The sequence below is a fragment of the Columba livia genome, chromosome 3 (genome assembly GCF_036013475.1).
Source record: "Columba livia isolate bColLiv1 breed racing homer chromosome 3, bColLiv1.pat.W.v2, whole genome shotgun sequence".
Lineage (NCBI taxonomy): Eukaryota > Metazoa > Chordata > Aves > Columbiformes > Columbidae > Columba > Columba livia.
The window spans coordinates 95,766,413-95,784,686 of record NC_088604.1 but is presented as its reverse complement, the minus strand read 5'-3'; the positions used below and the strand labels follow the sequence as shown (position 1 = coordinate 95,784,686).

General features: G+C 40.1%; 1 protein-coding gene across 5 annotated transcripts in view; it reads left to right on the top strand.

Annotated features, from left to right (window-relative positions):
• BICRAL (BICRA like chromatin remodeling complex associated protein) overlaps positions 1–18,274 on the top strand; it is a 59,050-nt gene that overhangs the window by 19,647 nt on the left and 21,129 nt on the right. For 2 of the 5 annotated variants that reach the window (XM_065058330.1, XM_065058329.1), the window contains exons 2-6: positions 7,218–7,266; positions 10,027–10,075; positions 10,158–10,226; positions 14,440–16,140; positions 17,925–18,024. In XM_065058330.1, the coding sequence (XP_064914402.1) occupies positions 7,223–7,266; positions 10,027–10,075; positions 10,158–10,226; positions 14,440–16,140; positions 17,925–18,024 (1,963 nt within the window). In that variant the 5' untranslated portion in view covers positions 7,218–7,222. Of the gene's footprint in view, positions 1–7,217; positions 7,267–10,026; positions 10,076–10,157; positions 10,227–12,113; positions 12,247–14,439; positions 16,141–17,924; positions 18,025–18,274 lie in introns of those variants that run through there. The other 3 variants (XM_065058331.1, XM_065058332.1, XM_065058333.1) reach the window with 3 other exon arrangements.

Here is an 18,274-nt window from a genome sequence, read left to right as displayed (position 1 = left end):
AATCTGTACCTACAGCAGTTATTGCCTCACTTTAAAGGAGGGGTGTTAAACTCATTTTCACCGGGAGCCGCATCAGCCTTGCGGTTGCCTTCGAAAGGCCAAAAATAATTTCAGGACCATATAAGTGTAACTACTCCTACATTTATATGGCCGTAAAATTACATTCCGCCTTTTGAAGGCAACCATGAGTCTGATGTGGCCTTCTGGGAAAATGAGTTCAACACCCCTGCTTTAAAGCATTCGTTTCCAAAGGTCAGTGTCCACTCTCAGAAGTCATGGGCCAGCATGCTGCCAGTCAGGAATTGGTGCTACATAGTTGCATGGAAGTTATGAGTCAGTAGATTTTTACAACAGTTTTGCAGATAAATTTATTTACGTGTGGCTTACCAAGTTTTAATGTTGATTGCCTCATACTTTTGGGAATTTTTGCTCTAAATGTTGGTTTTCTTAAACTACCCACTGTCCTAGGCTTTTTACAAAATGTGAAAATAGTATTTATTGTTTTATATCAGAAGTTATGTATTAAGGTTGTATGAAATTGTAAATGAGAAAGGAAAATAATTATTTTGTGACAAGCTTGAACGTAATTTGACTGAATTTAAAATCCAGTATTTATGATGGTTTTGAGTACTCCCATTTTTTAAGTTATAAAACTCGTACAGTATATGAAGCATGTATGAATAGTTGGACTATTTCTGGACAAATCCAGTTTTAATGACTCTGCGTGCGTTGCATGATATTGTGGATTGTGTAGCAAAGCGATGAGAAACTTGGGCTGATAAAGGACCACTGGCTGTTACCTGGCCCTGCACGCTGCTGTAAGTGGAACTAACTTCAAAGTTAGGACAGGTTGGTCAGGGCCATTTGAGTTTTGAAAATTTCCAAAGAGAGCAATTCCACCCTCTTGCTTGAGCATTCTTGTTTGTGTACTTCTTTTCTATCTGGTTGGTTTTTCTGTGTTGCACATTTTGGCCATTGCCTTGTGTCTTGCTGTGCATTGATGAGAAGAGGCTGGCTCTGCCTGTCTGCGTACCCTTTATAGCTAGTGGCAGGCAGCAGGTAGCACCTTAGTTAGCCTTCTGTTGTCCAGGCTGAAGAAATGTAGTTTCCTCAGGTTTAGTGTTGCGTGCCTGCAGGATTTCATTGGCACTCTGATGGACTCCTGCAGGTTTTTCTGTATTTCTTCTAAAGAAGCAGGGGTCAGGGGGAGAGAACGAAACTGGACACAGGATTTCAGATGGGAGCTCACGAGCGGTGAGTAGAGGAATAATCATTCCCGTCAACTTGCTGCCTATAGTGCAGGCAGCACTAACGTGAGAGCAGTGGCTGCATTAGCTGCATGTGTGTGGCTGCAGCCCAGCCGTGGCTTTGAGCTGGCTGAAGCACTGCTGCTGTCCTGGCACCCAACTGCCCAGCTCCCTCGTTCCTGCTTCCTCCTGTGCTGGCACTGCCACCCGCAGAGCCCCATGGCAAGCTGGAACCAAATCAAGAACCTAATCCAACTTGAAATGGATCAGTGTGTTTTGTCAGATCGTTTTTCTGTACCAGGTGGCTGTTCCAACCCTTGAGCTGACTGGGGAAAGCTGGATGAGAGGGGCACAGGGCTGCTCTCCTGTTGCTCTGTAGTAAGGTGAGAGCATTAGGAGGGTACAGGTTTTCAGTTTCAGCAGTCTCCAGAGGGCTGGCCTGCATAACTTGGACGTCTTGTCAGTTTTATTACTTTCACCTTTCTGTTGGGCACTCTGGTTATTTCCCGAAAGGGAAGGGCAGTGCCGCTTCCGCAGGTACACGTAACACACACGGAAGTACGTGCCGGGTTCACCAGTACGGTGGCAGCGGTGTGAAACAAAGCAGTAGAAGCTTTGCTAATGATAAGTTACAGGGAATATCTGTACTGGGTTGTGACTAATTAGTAAGGTTTGCCCTTTGTAAATCAGTTGGGTGCACCAGCAGGGCTGAGTTTGGCCTACTTAAAAGAAACCTATTTATGTATTTATTTTAAAAAGGAAACCTGGGACACTGTAGAACAATAGTGATGATAACCAGGTATTCGTTAGGCTACATTGTACCAGCTGTCTAGCAGGTTATATGAATTCTCCCAGTGTGTATTTTTCTGTGAGTGTCTCTGTCTGGGGCTGTTGCCAGGCACTGGGCACGTGGATGGACCCTGATGGCCCTGCCAAGCCTCACCTGCCCGGAGCCCCCAGCTGCCCCCCTTGCTCTGGGGCTGAAGCCTCTGTCTGCTGATGGAAACATAGAAGGGAGTCAGTCTTTGAGAGCCTAGGCCAGTGATCTCCAGATGTTTTTGATCGCACACCCCTGCTGGTAAAAATGTTTTGAGCATGCACCCCCAAGATATGTATATTTATTTACAAAGTAAATGCGTGTACTACTGAGGTTTTAGTATTTTCTTCGTGCACCCCAATGGAGTGTCCTGTGCACCCTGTAGGGTGCACAGGCTCCACTTTGGAGACAACTGATCTAGGTTACATTAACTCTCATCCCCTTAATTCCACTCATTGTGTAAAGTTTATTTTCAAACTTAGTTTAATATAGTTTATACCCATTTCATAGATTGGTCATTGATTTGGCCCACTATATGTTAAAAAACAGCAAGAAGGATAGAATTTGTATAGCTTGTGTATAGTAAAACTGAAAAGATAGTTGGCAAGTAAAGCATCAAACTTTTCTACCATTTGTGCTGTAGAAAACGTGTTAGGAAAATTTCACAGGACAGGCTTGTGTTTATTAACACACTTTTAAATGATCATCTGTGTCAAGGTCATGTGTTGCTGAAGTTGCCCTCTTTTCTGAATAGACTGAACAAGTAGTTGCTTTTGGGTGTGCAAGGACTTGGTCTGCTTGTGCACCTTCTCTGTTGCTGTCCTGAAGTTAAGAGGACACTAATCCTCACTGAAAATCTGCATCAGTTAAAAAGATTTAGACCTGCAGTTATGTGGCTATGTAGATCTTGGGTCTCTGTGGTAAAACAGGAGCAGAATTTACTCTAAATTGTGGCTTGGCTGTGATCTTGATTGTCCTTTTACAGACCACATGCCCTTATGTGTGCTGTTTAAATGGCGTGGTGGTCCTGTGATGTTTCACAGAAGCACCGCCGCGGAGCGTCACGTTAGTGTAGTGTTACCTACCTGTCATTTGTGGGGATGGGAGCAGTCTGGCTGTGCTTCATTCGTAGTTCTCAAGGCGCAGGAGCATGTAGCCCCTTAGTCTGCAAATGCTGATCAAAACAACTTCTGAATGTAGCAAGAGCTGTGTATGATGGGAGTGGTTTTGTCTTTGTGATGGTACATCTATCAGCCGTATAAAAACTTGGTAGCGGTTTTATACAGATCAGCTCTTTGGTAAACCATGTGTGTGGGGTTGTGTTTGTTTGTTTTTAAGATGGCATAGCATTTGTTTTTTTGTGTGTGCACATACGATTCTGCTAGTGATGGAAAGAATGTTATTAAGGCTTGTTAGGAAGATGTACTTCTGGAGGGGACTGTTTGCGATTCTGGGTGTTTATAAAAAATGCAGCTGTTTTGTTTGGGTTTTATTGCCTGTTGTAAACTGGTAGGAGTTTACAGTATGTTGGGTAGATTTTTCCTGTGTTGTATTTGTGAAATGAGAAAAAAAAACGAATTATTTTTCCTATTACAGTAAAGCCAACAGCATGTTCAGCTAAAGGACTGTATAGTGAAGAATATATATTACCATTAAGATTGTATATCATTGGTGTTTTAATTCAATTTATTTTCCTTCTAATCATTATATATAGGTTCTCAGGAGTTTAGTGAATTTACAAAGTTTGTCTAATTTGTGTTAGTAGTTTTAATACCCACAGGAGTAATGATTGAACAAAATTCTTTGTGGTCACTTTCCATAATGTTGAACCCTCATTGAAGTATAATCACAGACAATATTTGGTTTGGTTAAGCAAAGACATTTCTTTCCTTTCCCCGCCCTTCTTCCCCCTTACCCCCCCTTCCTCCCCTTTACTTTTGGTTAGCTGGGAGTCTTTGAAACCTTGCTTTTTAGAGGTGGATTTGCTGTTTAGCTGTTAGAAAAGTAGCAGCTTTCTGTAAGTACTGTGTGGTCAAGCAGAATGCTAATAATTTAATCGCTTATTAATTTGTTCTTACTAATGCACATTTAAATTTCATGACATCATAAAATGTCATGTTATTTGTTTAGCATTAAACTGCGTGGTCAGTGTTCATGCTGGTGGCTGTATGCAGCAGTAGGCACATGTGCTACTGAATCATGGGAGAAATTATTTAAGATACATAATCCTTCACGAATACTGATTTTGTTGACATTTGAGGTAGTTCTGTGTAGCCATGATTTGTTTTCCTGTTCTCCCAGGGAGGTGGTACTGAGGTATACTTACAGTGATGTATCCTTTGGTTTTGCTTCTGCCTTCTCTGTAAGCTAAAGCATGGGAGATGGAAGAAAAAATCTGAATGAGGCTATGCAGTATAGGGGACAGGGTGCCCTCATCTACAGTATAAACCGGTTTTAGGGTCAGTGGAGTATAGAAAAATGTCAGGAAAGAGAGTACAGCATGACAGGACAGCTGAGGTGGGAAGGGAGGTCAGGAGATCAGCTTATCCACCGTCCTTCTCTCAGGAGGCTCAGCCAGAGCAGGTGGCTCAGGGCTGTGTCAAGCTGGGTTTGGGCTGGCTCCAAGGATGGAAGCTCCATAACCTTGCTGAAAAACCTGTGCTGGTATTTGATTTTCATTACCCTCAAAGGTGTGGGTTTGTTGTTTTTTTTTTTTTTTTCCTTTGTTTCAATTTGTGCCCCTTGCCTCTTGTTCATTCACTGAATACCACTGAGAAGAGTTTGGCTTGATTTTCTTTACAGCCTCCCACCAGGTGTTTGAACACAGGGATAAGGTTCCCCCAAAGCTTTCTGCTCCCTGAGCGAACAGTCCTGGTGTTCTCAGCCTCTCGTATGACAGAGTGCGCCCTCAGCCAGTTTGCTGATGATACCAAACTGGGTGGAAGGGCTGGCACACAAGAAGGCTGTGCTGCCATGCAACGAGACCTGGACAAGCTGGAGAACTGGGGGGAGTTCTAATGAAATTTAACAATGGCAAGTGTAGGGTCCTGCACCTGTGAAGGAATAACCCCAGGCACGAGTACAGGTTAGGAGCATATTTGCTGGAAAGCAGCATTGCAGAGAAGGACTTGGGAATTTTGGTTGACAACAGGCTGACCATGAGTCAACAACGTGCCCTTGTGGCCAAGAAGGCCAATGGTATCCTGGGGTGCATTAGGAAAAGAGTGACCAGCAGGTTGAGGGAGGTTCTCCTCCCCATCTACTCTGCCCCCTCTACTCTGCCCTGGTGAGGCTGCATCTGGAGTACTGCGTCCAGTTCTGGGCTTCCCAGTTTAAGAAGGACAAGGAATTACTGGAGGGAGTCCAGTGGCGGGCTACAAAGATGATGAGGGGCCTAGAGCACCTCTCTTATGAAGAGAGACTGAGAGAGCTGAGTCTGTTCAGCCTGGAGAAGAGAAGGCTCAGGGGGGATCTCATCAGTGCTTATAAATATTTCCAGGGTGGGTGTCAGAGAATGGACCAGACTCTTTTCAGTGATGCCCAACGATAGGGTGAGGGGCAATGGGCACAGGCTGCAACACAGGAGGATCCATCTGAATATGAGGAGAAACTTCTTTACTTTTGAGGGTGACAGCACTGGCACAAGCTGCCTAGAGACGTCGTAGAGTCATTCAAGATCCACCTGGACCCGTTCCTGTGTGATCTGCTCTGGGTGAACCTGCTTTAGTAGGTGGTTGGACTAAATGATCTCTTGAGGTCCCTTCCAACCCCAACCTTTCTGTGGTGCTCCTTTCCCTTCATTGCTTTACTCATCATGGAGATCTGTATGAGAGAAAGCCTAGAGAATGACTCACGTGGATCTGGTCAGGGAGAAAAAGTTTTGATTTGGTGAGAAGAGAGAGAGAGAGAAAAATGAATTAAATCCGAAACTGTAGTAATAAATTTGAGTGATAAGTATGATAGCAGATTTTCTAAGGGAAATTGAGAAAAAACCAGGCACGGAATGCACAGTGATAAATTTGCTGTAATTAGAAGATACTATGAAGATGAGTTTAAATAACTAAATGGAAGCCAGGTTACCAAGAGGTTTAGGAAATGCTAGGATCAGTTGATAATTGAAGTGGTGGATTAGATGGGATCATTACAGAGAGAATAAGGGAGGGTAAAATAGTCCTGAGAGTTATTGACAGGGAAAAGGGAGAAGGTACGGTCTCAGGTGACATTCTGAGAGCTACAATGAGCAAGAGAACCAGGATATGCAAACAGAAGCTTCGAAGGAGCCGCGATCAGAGGAGAGTGCCGGAACGTGTTTGGTACAGGCAGCACTCAACCGAGTAGGCAGGGCATAAGAGAGTTGGTGGTCATGATATTGTGAGGCTAAAAATGCTCGGCACCCAGTACATGGATGCTTATGTTCAGTTTGGTTAATGCAAATGAATTCCGCACCCACTGTGAAAAGAACTGTCAGAATTCTGTACTGTTAATCTTGGTTTCTTTTAAGTACACTTTGAGTATTGTTGAGGAGAAGCTGGAAGTGGCCATGTTGTCCCCAGCAATAGCTAAGAAAGGCGTGCTAGAAAACGGTGTTCTTTTTAATACCTTGTAGTGTCCTGGTTGTAGTTTTGGTTCTAGTCTGTAACACCACCCTCACAATACTGACCTAAATGTGTTTACCTTTTTGTCTGGTCATTGTTATAGCCACAAATTTGTTATAGTCTTCGTAGGTTCTGTAGTGTTTAGTTATTCCCTCCCTGGGATCAGCTGGGAGTAAATTCCTACAGAAGCGTTTTAATTGGAGTCTGGAGATTGCATTCAGTGTTGATTTGGGTTTTTTTTAAGTCTTAGCAGTTCTGTTTCATCAGTTTGGTTAATCATTTGTGTTTCTCCAGTTTAAAGTTCTAAAATCCACCCTAAATGGTGAAACGTTGCATGGGATTTTGTGCATTATTACATGTGACTGAATCTGGTTTTGAGATAAATCAATGGACCTCTGTAGAAAGTACAGGTTTAAGAAATTTGCCAATAGTAGACATCTGTCAACTTCATAAATTGTTTAATGTAAATATTGAGATATTCTAAATTGGTATTATTGTTGAAAGAAAATATTTTGTCTGATATGTATCAAATATCCATTCTCTCCCTTTTTGTTCTAGTTGTCATGGATGATGACGACGATGAATCCTGTCTCCTTGATCTGATTGGGTAAGTTTTCCTTTAGCAATTCTTCAGAAAAGTTGGGAAAAATAATTTTGCAAAATCATCTTCTAGAAGGTGATTCTGTCTCAGTCTTGTCTCAAGACGGGGTGACCTGCAAATGAAGTGAGTAGCTGTGCTTCCTGCACGTGGAGATGTGTGTGTCACAGAGCCTTCCATCCCAGCGTATGCTGGCTCCCAGTCCCCGTGCTGGTGTTCTCCTCAGGAGGGGCTGAGGAATGAATGAGTGTGCATGGGGGTTGGAGTCTCTTCTCAGCTAGTGGTAGTGTAAGGTCAGTGGTGGAGCGCGTTACTAGGGATGTTGTTACAAATTTCATTGAAAAGAACAGGTTTTTTGGTTTAAAAAAATAAATACCTCAGTATTTTGAATAGTGGAACCAGATAATTTGTTAACACTATGCTTGTGTTTTAAAGGGAAAAGTAAAGATTTATTTTCTTAATTATAAATACTTAATTTCTACTAATAATGTGCTTGCATAAAAATGTTAGAAAGACAGAATTGCTACCTAGTACTGTTTTCACAACAAAAAATAATCTATCAGCATTTTGCTTAAAGATACTTGACTTTAATAAAATTGGGGATTTAAAGTGGTCTCTTTTTTTCATTATTTCCATAACGGATTTATTTGGAGGTTTATAATTCCATAAACATGAGCAAGATTTTTGTGGATTGCATCTGTGACAAGTGACCTTTCCTTGGCTAACATTTATGTCAGTATTCAAGAACAGATAATACGCCAGAATGCATTTAAAACATAAGAAGAAAACTGGACATTTCATATACGATACTTTGTTCAAGCTCTGCCAGAAATAAGTATGACATCATTTTCATAGCAGCTACTAAAATATCGTCTCCACTTCCTACAAGATTTTTTTATTGTCTTAAATGTAGTAAATGAATAGGCCTTTTACCTTTCTCATGCACTCAAAACTTGCAGTGAAACCAATGAGAGCTTTAACTTCAGAAAAAATCAAAATATCACTACAGTGGCTGCTGTAATGTGGGGGTTACTCTGTGGATGCTCACAGTTACATTCTGTGAGGTATACTTTGCAAGATTACTGATTGTAGCCGTATGAAAACACATCCTGCTTGGAACATAAAGATGATAATTGACTGCATGGGACAATTAAGTGCTCTGTCATGAGCATGAATCATGAGCATCATGGTGCAAGTTCACAGGTGGTCCGGAAAATAAAGTGCTCTCTATACAGATGGGTGTTCGTGTGAAAAATTACAGTGTACTTCCTGCTGCTGGCAGCAGTTACTGTCTCAAGCATCTACAAGAATGGAAACCAGCATTTTTTTTTCCATCTGACCTTTGATTTTGGTAAGTGCCTTCTAAAATTCCTTCCTTACTAAAGACTGTATTCAAGGTGATGAAATGTTCTTGATTTTTAATTGCATTTTTCATGATTTAAAGCCAGTGGGTATAATCCATCTTAAATGACCTGGTTATTTATCAGTAAAACTCATAATCATGGTAGAGCCCTGTATGAGGTCATGAGTTCTGTTACCCTTAATTATTGAAATTTAGTGTAATCCACTATGAAATGACGTTTTTGTTTGAAAGTACATGTAACCACTTCTGTGTTGTACACATAGTTGTACCTTAAGGTCCCTGCTGAGTACTGTCTCTTTAACATGTCTTTTGTAAGCACATTAATGCAGTTTGGTTTTTAAATGAAAAAAATAGGAATAGAGGTGTATTAGTGCTTTTAGAAGACTGTTTGTAAACCTGAAAGATCTTTAACTTCTTTCCTCTTTATTTTCTAGGATGATGGAGAGAGAAGGATTTTTGAATTAATATTTTTTACATGAAAACCTCCTGTGTCTCAAAAATGTGTTTTTTTTTTTTTTAATTACTTGTTAATCAATAAAGATGTTTAAAATAAAAAAACTCTGTCATTTTTTTCTTTGTGCTGATAGACATGTTGGGAAGTGCTGTATAATTGTTGTATTAAAATAATCCCATGTAACACGACCTTTAATTATTTTTTACATCGTGCGTGCACTTATATTGATGTATTTTTGTTTTGCTTGAATTTCCACCACTTGTTCTATCAGACCACGTTTTTAATCTGAGTTTTATTTAGTGATAATTCTAAGTTAATGAAAGATATTGAAATTGTATTTTGTAATATTTTAGTAAGTTATTTCTGTGGTTAGTTTCACTTGGAAAAGGTGCTGCTTTTTCTCCAAGTGAAGGGATGGTTACATGACAAGCATAAGTTTGTGTTAATTTACGTTAAGGGTGGCAGAAAACATGTTAAAGAATCAGGTTTGTAAATACCCTGTTGACCTGGACACGAGCTAACCTGGCATTAGACTTCATTTCTGTATGAGAGATGATGCCTGTTGTGGTTCTCTTGTTATTTAGTGCTAGTATTTTCCTTAGGTTTTGTACTATCTGCTGTCATAAAAAACTGTGTGTTTTAAGAGAATATGACTAGTACCCTCATAGAGAGACTTAAAGTAGAGTGCCACTGAAATTTGGTGATTAACATAATTTCTTGCTTGAAATGCCTTGGTACAAGGCCAGCAACTATCTGGCCAACATCTGAAAATTGTGCTGATACAGAAACACAGATACTCAGATTGTATAAACTTTGAGCTCTGCATTGTGAAAAAAATGTGTTTTTGTTATAAACTTGATTTGTATGAATACAGTATCTGGCTTAGGTAAATTAGCCGCATTAGGAGAAACAGCTTCCTAAAATTGGTAACTTTTTTTTTTCTCCCCTTAAGGGACCCACAGGCGCTGAATTATTTTCTACATGGACCTAGTAGTAAATCTGTAAGTGGCATTCCTGTGTATTAGATATACATAAGCTTCATTGAGTGTATTATTTCTAAACATGATTTTTGTCTTTTACCAGAGCAATGAAGACTTGACTAATGCAGAATATTCTGTAGCCAACTCAAATTCAATTTTCGCCAACTCCAATGTAAGTAGTTGGGAGATAAATCGTATTTGTATTGAGATTGCATGCTTCTATTGTGGCTTCAGTTGGCTTTTGTAAAACTGAATGAAATAGGTATGAAAAATATGAAATTCTGAATGCTAGCATAAAACCACTCTGTGCTGCTAATATTTTAAGTATTGAATTGAGTTTTCATTAGGGAATTAGTTGAAAGATACTGCACTATTGGGCTGTGTTTCATAAATATGTGAAACAGCGTGCTGAGCAGTGAAAATATTCTCTGGTGTAGCTCTCTCTGGTAAACTAGACTTGTAGTTTTAGTGACAGTAGATATAGTAGTGCTCAAATGTAGACCTCAGAAGTTAATTGTTCATACATTTCCTGTGTATGTTAGGATGGTTTTCTTTCTTATTTCTAAGTAGCATCTGAGCTAGCATTTTTTTTTTTTTCCAATTAATGAATGGGGGTTTTTGTTCTTCAGACCCAATAGCTAGCTTGGGATGCTCCCTTTCTGTGACTTCAGTGTTAAGGAACTCAGAAAAATCATTAAGTGTTGCAAGTAGTCTTCAGTATTCTTTCTTTGCCAGGAGTGTATTGCAGCCCTGGACCAAGGTTTCCTGAATGAGGTTGTGGAATCCCCATCCTTGGAGATAAAGCCAAGGCTGATCTGCTCTAGTGCTGGCTATAGTCCTGCTTTGAGTATAAGGTTGGACTAGATGACTTCTAGAGGTCCCTTCTGACCCATGTTTCTTTGATTTCACTGGTGTGTCTTGAAGCATAATTCTTCATCCCACAATTCAGTTGTTTGAATGCACAGAGTAGGGTCTCCTTGGCAGTTCCTATTGCTGTTGCGCTCTGGTCTTGACTGTGTCTGTTTTGTCCCATTTTCCTAACAGATATCTATGTGTGCTTGTAGGTGTGTAGGGACCTTAAATAATTGGCGTAGATAAATAATGAAAACTGTTTGTCTGTGCCTAGAGAACTAGTGACTTTTCTGTAGCCACAGTAGTGCGATGTAAAGTGTTTCCCCTGTCCTTCCCTTTTCAATTTCATTATTAAGTATTGTAGAAGAAGCATATGTTGAGTGGCAGTTCTTTCTCTAGATAAGCTGGTTGAGATAATGTGGGGGAGCGGGGTACAGCAGTAATGGGGTGTGCCTCATTTTCAGCTAATGAGGAACAGTGAAACCAGCTTGGTACCAGGCTGGTCATTATCAGACAGCAGCTGTCCATATGCAACAAGGCAGAGGTGGGTTTTGAGGACTCATACGAAGATAAATGAATTCATAGGGAAAAAAGGCTGATATATGACAGGCAGTTGTTGTAGCCTAGACTGCCTAGCTGTTGTTTGTAGAAATTCTTTTGATAAGAATGAGTAGGTGGGCAGGAGTCAGGGGTGTATTTCTGGTGTATTTTCAGCAAGTGAGTTTTTGGAGTAATTTTCAGAGGGAGTGGGAGATTCTGGGCAAGGTGGGATTGTTGCACAGGGAGTAGCAGTTGGGAGAAACAGAAATATTTGATGGAAGACAAAAGAGCTTTCTGGTATATGAGATTGGGGGGGTAGGTAATTTAGAAGACAGGTGATCAGAGGAGCAGGGATTTAATGTGTGTTCCTGTGGTGGCTTACTGTATTTTTGTTCTCCAGCACTTGTTCCTCTCATGCTTTGTTCTCATATCCTTTTGTGTCTTCATAATGAATGCCAGTGCCATGTTCTCTCCCTCCCTTGTGTGAGAACCCTGTGCTGACCTGAGTGAAGAATGACTTGACTGCGAAGATAGATTCTTACAGTGCGTTGTGAAGGAACAAGTGGTATCTAAAATATTAATAGATGATTTCACAGTCCCTGCTTATAATGTAAGATACCTAAAAAGTTAAAGGCTTCTGAGTTTTTTGTCATTGAAATTTTCGCAGATACTGCAAGTTCTGTCTTTGTATGTATTCAGAATTGCTACCATGAAGTAGGACTGACTGTCTTGATGCCCGTCTCATGCCTTTCAGTGGCAGAGTTTACAAATTCAGTGGCACGGGTTCAGTGCCTCAGCTGGTAAGCATGCTCAGCCAACACCTAACACAAACAAGATTAAGTCCCTGCTGACAGAAGGACAAGAAAGCAGTGGCAGTGTCTGTTCTTTCCCTCCCAGCCCTGCCTTCCCCAAACTGAATGATTGCATACCACCTCTGCTGATTCCAGGTTGGTTTCCTTGGGTGGTCAGCAGTCTCTGTTATAACCCTCATGAGAGAGTTCCTGAGCTGTTGCCCTGTTACCTGGGTTGTTCTCAGCAACTGCTTCCACATTCCTATTACAGTATAGCAGAACAGCTTAAGGGAGCAGAATATTCATGGAGCCAGCGAGAATAAGGCTCTTGTTGGTGAGCAGGTTCCCAGAGCTGCAGGGACACTGATTTCTTGTTGAAATTAGTGTGGTGGTCTGTGTGACTGTTCTGCGTCTGGGCAGCAGGGATTCACATGTTAAATTGACAGGTCCTGGGTTCCAGTTTATGCACATTAAGTTGTTTTTGATGTTAATGAGTCCTGGGAGCAGGGAACAAAACTTAGGATTGTTCATTCCAGTGGGAGAATTTCAAGCTATTGATCTCGATTGCATGTAGTATTATTTATTATTACTATTGCTGTTATCATTGGTAGTAATAGTTGTTAGTACTAACTGGAATAGCATTAGCTGGAGCCCTCTAAGTTACACAGTTGTGAAAGATTTCAGATTGGTCATTGTCGGTGGAGACAATTCACAGATGTAATAGGGAATTCTCCATAAGAACCTGACAGTTGTGAGTTGTAATAATGCCCTAGTTAGTGGCTCGTTTTTGTGCTGCCTGATGGTAGCTTGGTACAGTTGAGGACCTGATTTGTAGTTTTGGGTGTTCATGAGATGAAGTAATCAAAACATTGAAGTACTATTTTAGTTCCTTCTGTTAACATTAAATGCAAAGAAAGTTTATTGTAACGTTACAGTTGTATTTAGAAAATATTTTACTGATTTTTAAGAACAATCTCTTAATATATAAAACCTGACAAAAGTTTCATAAACTGCACAGGCCGATTCAAAAATAGATTGGAGTAAAATTCTGAATAAATATGCTTGGGGAACTGAAGTTAGGGTGGGGGCATTATTTACTGCATGTGATAATGATGGCTTGTAGCATGTTCACACTGTTTATATGAGGTGAAAACAAGCATCTGTGACCTTCAGGGGGTGAATGCTCAGAGTATGAAGGTGACTGAGAATTTCACACCCACATTTTGCGTTTATCCTGTCCTAGAAAGAAACAGGATGTTGTTTTTTAGTAGTTGAGATGTGATTTTGTGATTTAGGAAGGTGTACTCTGTTTAACATAAAGCTATTGCAGGTATTATTATGCATTTAAAATTGTCATTCCACGTGTAGAAACCTGATACTTGTGTTGTCTAGAGTTTCTCGACATAGTTTTATTTTAGGAAAATTTTATTGACAGCAGGCCAGAGTGAAGCAGGTTCTGATTTTCCTTATCACAGTATTTATGGATGTAGATTTGATGAATTTTTTTCATTTAAGATGCCAGTTAATGTTTGCTGTAGTTTCAATGTTTATAGTTTCCTGTAATCTTTTTACTAGCATAAACCACAAAGTCTGTAACATAAATTCTCTTAATGCTTTGTTTCTAAAATTTTTCTAAACAAAGAATTACTGTAATTCCTTAACTAAGAAATGGTCAGTAGTAAACACTGTGTGATTATAGAAATATTGGTAAGATTTTGGAGATGGATCTCATTTGATAGAAAAAGTCAGTGAAAGAGCAGCTTTCTCCTACCTTTCCCATGGTACCACTGTTGCTACTGCAACTTCGCTCCAAATTGAGTTTCGGTGGAGGTCTTTTCACCCCTCCTTTCTCTTTTCATTTTGTCCACACAGTGCTCAGCTTGATGAAGGGAATATGGTACTTAAAGAGCATGTCACATCTTCTTGAAACAGTGCAGCTGTGGAGCTGAGTGCTGTGGTTTTGGGAGACTGGAGCAGGGAAAGGAGAGTAGTGTCTCCAGCAGCCTGTTATGGGGGCAAGTGGGGTGTAAGTGATGCACATGTTTATGCGGGCCCACTATAAGGGATGAGTGTCATCTTACATGCATACTACGCAAAGAATATAGTTTTGTGAAGAAAGTTTGCATGAAATAAAGCTTAATGGAGAAATGAAGCAGAGCCTGGAATTTCTGAAAAGGATTTATTTCTCATTTTGTATTTCAGAACACTGATCCTAAGTCGTCTGTCAAAGGTGTAAGCGGTCAGCTTGGAGAGGGGCCTAGTGATGGACTGCAGCTGTCCAGTAGCCTTCAGTTTCTTGAAGATGAACTTGTATCTTCTCCTTTACCTGATCTTACTGAGGATCAGCCTTTTGATATTCTTCAGAAGTCCTTGCAGGAGGCAAATATTACTGAACAGACTTTGGCAGAAGAGGCATATTTGGATGCCAGTGTAGGTTCCAGCCAACAGTTTGCACAAGCTCAGCTTCATCCTTCTTCATCAGCATCCTTTACTCAGGCTTCTAATGTTTCTAATTACTCAGGTCAGACGTTGCAACCTATAGGAGTTACTCAAGTGGTACAGCAACCTGTTGGAGCATCTTTTGCAAGCAATACAGTCGGTGTGCAACATGGCTTTATGCAACATGTCGGAATTAGTGTTCCCAGCCAGCATTTGTCTAATAGCAGCCAGATTAGTGGTTCTGGGCAGATACAGCTAATTGGTTCATTTAGTAATCAGCCTTCCATGATGACCATTAATAACCTTGATGGATCTCAGATTATACTGAAAGGCAATGGTCAGCAAACACCTGCGAACATGAGTAGTGGCCTCTTGGTTCATAGGCAGACTCCAAATGGTAACTCACTATTTGGTAACTCAAATTCAAGCCCAGTAGCACAACCTGTAACCGTTCCATTTAACAGCACAAATTTTCAGACATCGTTGCCTGTCCATAATATCATCATTCAAAGGGGTTTGGCACCAAACTCAAACAAAGTTCCTGTTAATATCCAACCAAAGCCTGTCCAGATGGGTCAGCAGACTGCTTATAATGTGAATAACTTGGGAATACAGCAACATCACGTACAGCAAGGGATTCCGTTTGCTTCTGCAAACTCACCTCAGAGTTCAGTAGTTGGTCCTCATATGTCTGTTAATATTGTTAATCAACAAAATACAAGAAAATCAGTTACACCTCAGACAGTTAGCAACGCTGGAGGTAGTATTGTTATCCATTCGCCTATGGGACAGACTCACGCACCTCAAAACCAGTTTCTCATACCTACAAGTTTGTCTGTTAATTCCAATTCAGTTCATCATGTCCAGGCCATAAATGGACAGATTCTTCAGACTCAGCCTTCCCAGCTGGTTTCTAGCCAAGTGTCTGCTGATCATGTAATGCTCAACAGGAACTCTACAAACATGCTAAGAGCCAACCAGTCGTATTCAGGACAGATGTTGAATAATCAGAACACAGCTGTTCAGCTTGTTTCCGGCCAGACGTTCACAGCTCCTGGAAACCAAGTTATAGTAAATCACGGAACTTCACAAATTGTTGGTGGACAGGTGCCACTGCAGCAGGCATCACCAACGGTGTTGCATTTGTCACCCAGTCAAGCTAATGTTTCTCAAGGTAGATCGAGTTTTACTACGATGTCACCTGGTCAGTCTGCAGTCTCAAATATGTCAGCTTCTAATCGATTCGCTGTTGCAAGTTCTTCTGGTTCAGTACATCCTGGCTTGGGACCATCAGTTCAGTCTGTCGCATCAGGAGGAAACTTCACTGGAGATCAGCTCACGCAGAACAGAACTCAAGTTCCCGTCAGTGCATCGCATCGTCTTCCAGCATCCTCTTCCAAATCTATCAGCACCTTTAGTCACACATCAGTTGGAGTAACGCAACAACAGTTCTCCTTTGGTCAGGTATGAAAACTGAGAATGTAGCCAAAGAAGTGCTCCTAAGCTGTGCTAAAATCTGCTTATCAAAGTATTAAAGTTGGTATTAATACAAAGAATATTAATTTTGCTAGTTTGTGGTGTTACGAATACTGTGGAATTGCTGAAAATAACTGTAACCCAGAGACAGGATTTTACTCTGTATTTTCTAAAGTCTATCACCGAGTGAATGAGTCTTATCACTTTCATTAATTTAGATGGTTTTATTCGTGATTTACAGTAATATTTTCAGAACTGCTTAGCACTGATCTATTTTTGCTCTGATTTAAAGGAATGGACATTGTAACATTTAACAACCTTGAGCTCTCCTGGAGATCTTACCATGTGAAGTGCTCCTAGCACTCAAAAGTTTTTTGACCTCACTGAAAACTATGCATGTGTTTTCAAGAACTGACCTGTTCAAATTAGAGATGAAAAGGTTTTGTGGGTTTCTCTTTGTTATTTACCATACAGGATTAATCTGTTGAAATTTCACCTTTTTCGGCATTTTGCCACCTGCAGTTCTGTGTGTTTAGAGCAGTTAGAAGCTTTCAAACTTGAAGCAAAGACAAGGCAAGAGAGGTCTCTTAGAAGCCTTAAGAGGAAATACCTTTTAAAGCAGTTTGTAAAAGTGTAACATTTAAACATATTTTCTCTTAGAAGCAGTCTACTTAGTAATAATTAGAAACAAATTTCTGAATTTACTTTTAAGGTGAGAACTGGTCTTTTTAGTCCAGTTGATGCAGCTGCAGTATATATTCAACTCAGGTTTGTCTGTTTACCTGAATGAATTTCCAGTCTCTGACAGTATTTAACTCAGTGACTTGTCACACGATTAGCAACTAAATATTATTCCACTTTTCTCCTTTTTTTTTTTCTTCTCCATTAGACGTTATAAAATCACTGTCTCAGAATGCATTTGCACTAATTATCTGAGACCTTTCTCTTTTTCCAGAGGTTAAATGGATTTTTTTTTTAACCAAGACCAAAATGGAAGTGAAATAATGTGTCTTGGAACATAATGTGTATTTAGAAAACGAGGGTGAACATGTTGTAGAAACACATTTTTAATCTTTGCCAAAACTGCTAGCACAGGTTGTAATGGTTTTTTTGCAGATGAGTAATTTGAGGCCTGCTTGACTTCTGCTTCATGTGTCTACATCCCTCTATTTGTAGGATGTGTGCTGGGTCAGTGATTTTCAGCAGTTACCAAAGTATAATATTATTACTGTAAAAGATCACTTTGTTTTTGTGCTGAAATTTCAGAGCTGAAAATGGGAACTACAGAGAACAAATTCTGCTGTTTACCAGAATCTTTTCAGTTTGTTTGCACTTGCATTTTAGATGTTGTACTCTGTCATAAACCATGTATCATTTAGTCGCTAAACACTGGACAGTTTGTTCCACTATGTATTATTTTTGTTGTGGAGGCAGCTTATTTAGTAATCTTGCAGTTTTGAGACTCTCAAATACTGAGCTTTCTGAGGGCCACTTCTAGTGATAAGTCAGGGGTCTTCTAGAATGTAACTGGTGTATATTTGTACTGTTAATGTAATTTCTATTCCTCTCTGATTTACTTTATAAAATTCTTGAACTCAGAAGTACTTGATATGTCTGAAATTTCACCATTTATGAGTTTGAGTTTGAAAAAGGGATGCGTAGAGCTGAATTTTCGTTGCCACCTTTGCTTTTTTCGTCTGTTAAAAGCTCTCCATAAATATTTGACTGTAGTGTTTTGTTTATTTGTTTGTTTTTTAATGTATGTGGCACAGAAAAAAGGTATGAACCAGACATCACCCGTTTCTGCATTGAAGACGCAGGATAATTTGAGACAGCCTCAGCTGACAAGTCTTCTGAGCAACACACTATCAGGTCAACTAAGGTCTTTTTAAACTCATTTTCTTAATTTTCTCCAGCAACAGAAATTGGTGGTTCTTCGATGTGTCATACTTGCATTGATGGATTATGCTGATAGGGTCCTAGAGGTTATCAGAATTTTACAAAAATGCAAAGTAAATTTTTCAGTATTGAATGTATGCTTTTATTTTTCCCAGTGATGGCACTTCATTTGGTAGAGGGAAAAGTTGAATCTCCACAACAAGCAATTATTTCTCCCCTCTGT